General features: G+C 38.3%; 1 protein-coding gene across 1 annotated transcript; it reads right to left on the bottom strand.

Annotated features, from left to right (window-relative positions):
• Positions 1–8,349: 8,349 nt before the first annotated feature.
• LOC147636264 (polygalacturonase non-catalytic subunit AroGP2-like) lies at positions 8,350–10,007 on the bottom strand. Its single transcript, XM_086801707.1, has 3 exons — positions 9,871–10,007; positions 9,421–9,760; positions 8,350–9,114 (listed from the first exon to the last, which is right to left on the bottom strand). The coding sequence occupies exons 1-3, from the start codon at positions 9,895–9,897 to the stop codon at positions 8,513–8,515; spliced, it is 969 nt and encodes a 322-aa protein (XP_086657833.1). The 5' UTR covers positions 9,898–10,007; the 3' UTR covers positions 8,350–8,512.
• Between the last annotated feature and the right edge of the window lie 248 nt (positions 10,008–10,255).

Consider the following 10,255-nt stretch of genomic DNA (forward strand, 5'->3'; position numbering starts at 1 on the left):
AAGTGTTACTTTTATCATATTTGGATTTCATGCATAGAGGTATGCATAAAAGATTATTATTTTAACATAAAAGTGTTACTTTTATCAAATTTTAATTTTCATGCATAGAAGTATGCATAAAGGATAATTTTTTTATATTAAAAGTGTTACTTTTATCATTTTTAATTTTCATGCATAGAAGTATGCATAAAGGAAAATTTTTATATCAAAAGTGTTACTTTTATCATTTTTAATTTTCATGCATAGAAGTATGCATAAAGGAAAATTTTTTATATCAAAAGTGTTACTTTTATCATTTTTAATTTTCATGCATAGAAGTATGCATAAAGGAAAATTTTTTATATCAAAAGTGTTACTTTTATCATATTGGATTTCATGCATAGAGGTATGCATAAAAGTTGATTATTTTATTATAAAAGTGTGACTTTTATCATAATTGAATTTCATGCATAGAGGTATGCATAAAAGTTGATTATTTTATTGTAAGAGTGTTACTTTTATCATATTGGATTTCATGCATATAAGTATGCATAAAAGATATTCTTTTTATACTAAAAGTGTGATTTTTCTCATAAATGGATTTTATGCATAACTTAGATGCATAAGAGAAATTCTTTTATTCTAAAAGTGTAATTTCCTACCAAATTGAATTTATGCATAAGAAGATATATAAAAGATTGATTTTAATTTCGAAAGTGTTAGTCTCCTTAAATGGAATTTATGCATAAATAAATGTGTAGAGAAATCTTATATCAAATATAAGAATTCTCTTAAAAAAAGATGTGAAATGTGATAAGATGTGATAAGAGGTGTATGAGATGTGATAAGATTTGATAAGATGCGTATGGAAAGTGATAGGGTGTGATAAGAGGTGTATGAGATGTAAAAAGATGTGATAAGATGTGTATGAGATGTGATAAGATTTGATAAGATGCATATGGAAAGTGATAGGATGTGATAAGAGGTGTATGAGATGTAAAAAGATGTGATAAGATGTGTATGAGATGTGATAGAATGTGTTAAGATGAGTTAGGATGTGTTAAGATGTATATGGGATGTGTTAGGACGAGAATGGATGTAATATGGTTGTATGAATGTGATGTGGATGTATACATGTAGATGTATATGTATGAATGTGAATGTTGATGTGGATGTGGATGTATGGATGTAGATACAGATGTGTATGTATGTATATGGATGTGTATGTATGAATGAGGATATGAAAATGGATGTATGTATGTAGATGTGGATGTATGGATGTATGTATGTAGATGTGGATGTATGTATGTAGATGTGGATGTATGGATGTGATTGTGAATGAAGAGGTGGATGTGGATGTATGGATGTAGATACGGATGTGGATGTATGGATGTAGATACGGATGTGGATGTATGAATGAGGATGTGAAAATGGATGTATGTATGTAGATGTGGATGTATGTATGTAGATGTGGATGTATGGATGTGAATGTGAATGAAGAGGTGGATGTGGATGTATGGATGTAGATACGGATGTGGATGTATGTATGTGAATGTGGATGTATGAATGAGGATGTGAAAATGGATGTATGCATGTGAATGTGGATGTATGAATATGAATGTGGATGTGTGGATGTGGAAATGGAGGTATGGATGTATGAATGTGGATGTGGATGTATGCATGTAGATGCGTATGTATGAATGTGAAATTGGATGTGTGATGTGGACGTACGAACATGGATATGTATGTAGAATAATGAATATGAAGATGTATGTGAGATAATGTGTAGTCTATATGAGTGAATGGATGAGAATGAGTACACACTGAATGGAATGTGGAATAAGTAATGTGGTCCGAGAGTGGATAATATGGAAAGACAAGAGTTCATTATAGAAACTGTATTTTGTGACTGTTTGTAAATGACTGTTTTATGTCAAGAATGCTGGAGAAGCATTTTGACCGTCTTGAGGATTAAGGTCATGAAGACTAAACTGATAAAGTTGCAACTGCTGACGGAGAGTCAATGGAGGACGTCTCACGTAGCAAGGTCGATCGAGGTCTTGACCAGCCTCGGTTCGATTTAAATGGTGAGCTTCCGGTACGGTGGATGAGGGATCAAGGAAGCGGCCTATGAGTGAAGCGCTAGGTCACCTGCGAGAAGGATCCTAGAGGGTGCTGACCATACGGTGCTCGGGCTCTGGGTCGCCGAAGATACCCACATGTGCGTCGTGGAAGATATTGGAACAAGGAGTAAGAGTTGTTTTCTGAAACCGGGCATGGATCTGGTTGATTGACCTTGCTGGTCCTCAACAGATGAGTCCATGGCTCTTTTATATGGATCTGTGGGTTGATCTTGCTGATCTTCCACGGAGATTCCATTCTATTATATGAATATATTGCCGGTTACTATGAGCTAGGAACTATGGAAAAGGCCCCTGAGAGAACAGGTGGTGAGCGTTCTGGTTGCCAATGATGCCATAAGTACACCGATGAAAGAATGATTGGAAATAAGGATTCAACCAGAGACTTTGAGGATTGTCATCAGTGACATAATGGTTTTATTAAAGGATTGTTTTAAAGCTAGTTGATGCTAAGAAAAAGGCAATTTCATATTGGGTGTGTAAGTGGTATGACTAGTTTTATGTTTGTATGAACTTCCGGCTAGGGGGCCTTGGAACTCTTTTCCTTGGTACCCGGGACAAAACCTAACCAAATTCTTAATTGGATCCCATCACTACAGTGGTTGGGCGGTTGGCTAACCCATGGGACTGGGGGATGGGGTTAGGCTGGACTGATGGATCCGTAAATCGAGATTTTAATTTCTATTATTACGATAGATGAAGTAAATCCCGGATAGAAATTGTTCTATGGATAGGAATCAACGGTTGTGCCTCTTGATGGGGAAAAAAGCGATGATTCCAATGATCCAAGTGCAAGTTTCTTCCTTGAATTGACCAAGTACCGTTAAAGGTGCAGTCAGATCAGTTGATCCGTAATGATCTTGACTACATTAGAGTAAAGAGTTATCCTGGTGGAATCGCCCATGCTTTCCGGGTAAAGGGAGTTTTTCCGGTTTTGATTTTGGACAAACCGACGGATTAGTCTCTTGTCCGGATATCCGTGGGCGAGGCCCCGAGTGTGAGACCCCTACCCGCGCACGATGTGCTACTTCCGCTGCTAGTACCCCGAATCTGTTGCGTGGTGGAGACCGGGATCTCACAGCTGACATGATGGATCTTTGCCAATGATTCTATAGCTGGACTATACCATCTACTACTAGTCCACCCCTAAGTTATGGCATACTCATCTTGCTAGCTCACTCACTTAGCATGTTCACATTATGGACTGCATGTGCATAGTACTTTGGTACTTATGTTGTATTTTCCTTATCTCTTTGGTAGACCTCTTTTTGTTGAGAAGAAGAAGAATAAATTTTCAGCCTCTCATCTTGTGTGTTCTCTTCTAGGGTTTGTGTGAGTGTGCGTGTGTGTGTGTATGTGTGCTTGCAAGAGCTCAAGCTCTCTTCCTCACTGCATCTTTTTATTTAGTTGCAATGCTCACTCTTACTCCCCCATCAAGGATCATAGTGGTGTGGTCACTCCTTCTAATTTGATTGGAATGTTGGCATTTGTATGATCTCCCTCATAGTACTTGAATCCCAACTGCACTGATTGGAACATCCTTGAATGTCTGTCATGGGTTCTCTATTTTAGCATGGTCTATCTCCTCGACCCCAAAATGGGTTTAAGCTGCACTGATTGGAACATCCTTGAAAGATCCATTAGGACCTCAATGGAAGGCTTCTTGGGCCCTTTTATTTGGCAGTTTAAGGGAGTCAAACCTTTTCTCTTAAGAAGAAACGTTTTCTAATTAGAAGCTTCAAAACGGCTACTTTATTCGAATTTGAATTTTGGGGGGGAAATGGAATTTAAAATCTAGCGGATAAAACCATATCATGTAACATATCTATGGAAAGCTCTTGATGCGTAGATCACGGATCTATAATCTCCGCTCAAATCGCAGCTTGTATGTAGAAGTTATGGAGGTCCGAAAATTGTAAAATTGCCCCTCCCCCCTTTTTGGGAAAAAAGTGCACCCTTTGACCACTCTTACACCTCTCTTAAAAACCCAACATTTCAGTCCACATGGCAACCCCCCATTTGGCTATTCCTTAATCACCTTGATTAGGCTTGGGCAAATTAAAGGGCCCAAGAAGACCCCATTCACTTCCTAATGCCTGCATCCTCTGCACAACAAATTTAAGGGTGCTAGCAGCGGAAGTAGCACTTCTTGCGTAGGTAAGAGCACTACACGACTTCAAGATAGTCACACCACTTACATACCCAATATGAAATTGCTTGTTTCACAGATTCAGTTGTCTTTAAAACAATCTTTTAATAAAACCATAGTATCTAGGCTCCTTCGCAGGAGGTCACCTAGCGCTTCATTCATAGGCCGCTTCCTTGGTCCTCCCTCATCCACCGTACCGGAAGCTAGAGCTAAAAGAGGATGACGACATGGATGAATTACCTTCTACTACTACAAGACAACCGGTTCCACCAATTGACAATGATGGAGTATTTCTAGAAATATATTTATTTGGAGCCATGGATCTCACTGAGGATGAGCAAGTTAATGATGAACTTTAATTTCACTGTAAAATAGAGCATTTTCTTAATTGCACCTTAGTGATGAGGAGGAGGAGCTTGCATTTTTTCTCCTTCAAAGAGCGTGATGGAAGTTATACCCTCCTCTCTCCCTCCCCCCCCCCCTCTCTCTCTCTCTCTCTCTCTCTCTCTCTCTCTCTCTCATAGACACATATGCTTGGTAAGAGGTAGAAAGAGAAGGCTAAACACACCCTAGGATGGGAACTAGCAAATATTATATATAAATGTAATTTTTTTTTAAAAATGACTGTTATTTTGACTACTTTTTCCACGTGTATTTCGAGAGCTTTTTCCATGCATATTTCGACGGACATCGACGATGCGACCAGGCGTGGAAACTAAGCATTGAAAAACAATGATTCTCTTGTAGTGAATGAAATCTTAGGATAAATTCAAATAGAAGAGCCTTATTTACTGCACTGTTCCCTACTAACACAGTATATTAAGATCCTAAATTGACCCAATAATCTCAGTTTTATTTAGAAACAGGCATACCATTTTTATACCACATTAAAATAGATGATACCCCTAAAACATGGGTTAGAGAAGATTTGGATCAACTCTAGGAAGATAATTGATTAAATTATGGTTATTAAATCTTAGGTAATTAAAATTATGGTTATTAAATCTTAGGTAATTAAAAACATTAGTTTAGAGAGAGAAATTAGCCTACGTGCACTAGTGTATACAAATTGAATATACTAACGAATAATTGAATAGAAATTGGAGGATTAAATTAAATTTTAGAATACATTTAAGGATTAGAGATGACTTGATTATAGAGAGAGAGAAAGAGAGATTGGAGGATTACTATAATTTTAGAATAGAAGTTGTAGAGAGAGAAAGAGAGAATTGCCTACATGTACTAGTTTTACATGAGTAAATTGTAATTAATGCTAGGTTAGAAATTCAAATTTATTTTTAAAGGTTAAAGATTAAAGATGGCTTGACTGTAGAGAGAGAAAGAGAGAATTGCCTACATGTACTAGTTTTACATGAGTAAAAGTTAGAAATTCAAATTTATTTTTAAAGGTTAAAGATCAAACTATAAAAATTTAGGATAGATTTTTTAAAGGATTGTTTCTTTTAAAAAAAATATTCTATAGAGAGAAGATCTAAAACATAGAGAGGGGTAGTGTATATAGTTTGAATAAATTCTTAGTCAAATTAGTCTAGGGAATACATAATACGCTTTTCTTTTTATAAGAAAGGAAGGGAATTGAACCATATAAAAGTGAGAAAATCCTAGTAATTTTTCATTTAGAGTTTTTTAAAAAAAACTATATTCTACAGAGAGAAGATCTAAAACATAGAGAGGGGTAGTGTATATAGTTTGAATAAATTCTTAGTCAAATTAGTCTAGGGAATACATAATACGCTTTTCTTTTTATAAGAAAGGAAGGGAATTGAACCATATAAAAGTGAGAAAATCCTAGTAATTTTTCATTTAGAGTTTTAAATTATCCCACTAGGGTAATTACCCAAAAATGACTATACTTAGATAAATAAGTAGAGAAAGATAGGAAAATAGAATTGAGTCAAAGAGGATATGAATTTTTCTATATGTAAATAGAAGGAAATGATACCATTCACGATATTTTTTGGGTAAAGAAATCTCTTACTCAATGTGTATAGTTGTGCATCAGATTAAGGCTATACTACTCTTACAGACCATAAACATTCATGTGATAAATTTTAGATAAGTTAGGCTATGTAGATTGACCTTAGAAAAACCCCCCATTATACCTCAAAACTCTAACTTAAAATTACAAATGACCTCATGGTTAAGGAGTTGAAATCTCCTAAGGAAATATGGGCGTAATTGCAAGAAGCTAGAAAAGAGACATGATGCCTCATCAAGCTTGCGATGGTTTACACTTCTTTGGATATGAATACGGTGCATATTATTGCTTACCCACTGTATTCATGTGATGTATATGTGTTGTCATTTGTGGAAACCTATGAAGGTACCACAAATGTTCATGGGTTTTCGTGTGATGTCATCCACGGGGTGCATGACATGAAGGCAGTCATTCAAGACCTTGACCCTTTGGATTGAATGTGGATGGGCTCATTTGTGGAAACCTATGAAGGTACCACAAATGTTCATGAGTTTTCGTGTGATGTCATCCACGGGGTGCATGACATGAAGGCAGTCATTCAAGACCTTGACCCCTTTGGATTGAACGTGGATGGGCTCATGGCATAATTAGTGTGATTGACACAAGGAAGCAAATTGATTGTGAGTAGGGTTAAGCTTGGTGACTATGTGTGTCGGTTCTAGATATATGTGCCCCTAACACACTGGGTACTAGAGTGTATGAGCTTTTAACTGCTGGTAATGGCTAGTTGAAGGGGCTTCTTGGATAGTGGGATTTCATAATATTAATGAATGTGAGACATATGTGGGGTCTTCCTCCATGCACTAGTTTTAGAGTGATCCAAGAGTGATCAAGCTTGGTAATATGTGCCGTCTTATTAAGATCATGATCATAGTACAAGGAGATATGTGATGATGATGTGACATTTATGTGGTACTTTGTGTTATGTGATTAGACATATGGAACTTGTCGAATGTTACTTAAACATTTTGTATGATGTTATGTTTTTATAAAAAGAATTGTTTTGAGAGGAGTGTATATGCCTCGTGTCTAAAAGGCACGGTGCATTTAAGAAGGGGTTCAAGTGGGATCGATGGGGCTGTGGGGGCCCAATTTTGGGCGGGGTCGATCCGGGCCGTCGGATCCCCGAAAGTAAACTAGGGTCCGAAAGTAAACTAGGGCTGCCGTGCACATATATTAATAAAGGCCGAACACGCTAGCTAACAGAAATTATAGCCTAATGGTAAGACTATGGCCTCTCTAGCGGCATGCCGTGGGTTCAAATCATTCTTTTGCAATTTGAGACTTAGGCAAAAAAATTATAAGTCCAAACTCGGGAACTAGAATAAACTAGGCAATTTGGCAAGCCCCCGACAAAAAAAACTCGACCTGCGAAGTAAACTAGGGATCCCACAAAAAAAAAAACTCGGTCTGCGAAGTAAACTAGGATCCCTAGTTTACTTCACAGGCCGAGTTTTTTTTCGGCCCTAGTTTACTTTTGGGGATCCGATGGCCCGGATCGGCCCCGCCCAAAATCGGGCCCCCTCAGCCGTCGATCCCACTTGAACCCCCTCTTAAATGCACCGTGTGATTTAGAGACGAGGAGTGTATATGTAAACTTTATTAAGTGGTGTATGTGAGGTGAGACACCATTTTTTCCTTGGTCTCTTCTTGGAGAGACTTTGGTAGATGAGAATAGAAAAGAACAAACTTTCAAACAAACACTTTCACATTAATTAAAAGGAAAAAGTCCATGGGATGTCTTTTTCGGGTTTGGTTCCATTAAAAATATGCCCTCCTTGCATTTCAAGGTATCATCTTCTCAACATATAAGGACCACTTTATGATCGATTAAAAAAATAGCCCTACTTTTTTAATGGCAAGGGCAATAACCCTATTTCTCAATAGATCATCAGGAATAGCACGGAGTTTGTAGCATTTGGTGGACCAATTCATGATGGATTAAAAGGTAGCCCTCTTTCTTAATGGCAATATTGGCAATTATAACCCTATTTCTTTCTCCCGTTTCTTAGTGATCAAGGAACTTGCTAATTGATCATCCTCGACCCTAACTTAGTGACAATGTTAATGGAAAGGCGCCATTAATTACAATTTGCAACTTGTTTATTGAACATTAAGCAAGCATAATACACGCAACACGAAGGAAGCATCAACACACGCAACAGTATGGCAAGCTCCAACTCACAATTACAACCATCTTTCTTTCTTTATTTGTGTGAAACTATTGAGGTGGAAGTAGTAGGATTAAGATGGCAACCATAAGAGATGGCTTCCATAAATCCAGTGGCAATCTTGCTCGTTTGGGCTCATCCCAGAGGTACTAGCTGCTGTGGTGGTGATGCTTTGCAGAGCATGGCAGATAGCTATGCGGTCTCGAGTGAGGCCGGATGACTTGTCGTGCAAGGAAACCTGATAGATCTTGGTGCCTTCAATGTAGTGGCAATAAAAGAGTGCATGGGGGAAGGCGAAGTTGTGGCATGAGACAGGAGGCGCCTTTCCTGCATATTTCAAGGTGGCATCCACAATTTGGACTGTTTTTTGGGAGAAGGTGGTATCATCGCTTGTGATCAGCTCGGCGTCTGCTCCTAGGACGGAGCTCACGAAGTCGATAAGCATGCGCATGGACCTAGCACAGACCCATTTTTGATCATTGGGCGCAGGAGCCTCGCATTCCTGCAATGACATGAGAGCGTTTTTGGACATGTTGCTCCCCAGCGAGTATCGGAACATGCGCAGTAGATCGGTGGACTCCTTTGTGCCATATGGGACGTGCTCTGCCATGGAGTCCGGCAGGAACGAGGCCACGAAATTGTGGTCGTGGAAGTCCGGCAACACTATCTCGCTTCCTGATCCCGGCGCACATGCAAATAAGCAAATAAATAAAAACAAAATAATCATCGTCCTTTAAATTTTCTTTCTTTCTTTTTTTTATAAAACATCCTTCCTTACAACCTCCTTAGGTCTTATCACATGGCTACATATTCATAACCTCGCTTTATCCTATGTTGCCCTACCCAAATTACCAATCTATTGCTTCACAACCTCACCTTGGAACACCTTACTATCTTAACATTGACTAGTTTGTACTATTTTCTTAGTCTTTACCCTATGCAACACCTCACCAAGGCCAGACTCTGAAAAGCTTTTCCCACCTTTGAAGAGTTGTTTCTCATGGATGTACTCGTTCGGTTGAGAACCTGGGCCTCTTCCCGTGTGACGAGAGTTGACCACAATGATGAGCTCAGTGTCAACACCACACATAACGTTTGCATTCTTACAAGACATTGGGGAGAGGAGGCCTCGCTTCACCTCCTCCAAGAACTTAGCATTGTCATCTCCTCGAAGAGTGGGTAGGCGCTTCTCTAGAATGGAGGGCATTCTAGTCCTTGGAAATGCTCTCTTCCAAGCTCTATGCACATTACCTTGTTTGTGGTTTATTAATGAGCTTGTCGTCCCTAGGTCCATGCACATGACTCCTAGTAAGACCCATCCCTGCAAAAACATGGTTAATGGTCATCATCTTTAGTGATTATTCGGATTCTCAATAGTAAATCTTAATGTATATCTATCTTCAAACAATTCTCTTCTCTCGCTCTTCTCACCAACAGTTTGCATACTTGACCCTTCATCTTTCTTGCTTAGCTACCCAATGAAGGCACTCAATCCATTTATAAAGAAGGGAATGCTTTTGGATACACTTTTGAAATGTGTTCATGTCACATTCCAATGTTTATTGATATGAAAGAAGTGAAAAGACATCTTGTTTCATGCTTTGAGTGGGAACACTTCCAATAAAGTGGAATCTTTCATGCGTCTTTACCCAACTCTAGTTTCAAATCCACCAAAAGACATTGTTCCCACTAGAAAAAAAGTTCACACTAAGGAAAATTAATTTGTATTGGACAGAATCAAGATCTTGTGAAATCCACATAAGCAACCTAATGTCACTATCTTCGTAATCAATAATATCAATCAATGCCATGCCTA

Source organism: Cibotium barometz, chromosome 8 (assembly GCF_041138505.1).
Source record: "Cibotium barometz isolate CiBa-2024 chromosome 8, ASM4113850v1, whole genome shotgun sequence".
Taxonomy (NCBI): Eukaryota; Viridiplantae; Streptophyta; class Polypodiopsida; order Cyatheales; family Cibotiaceae; genus Cibotium; species Cibotium barometz.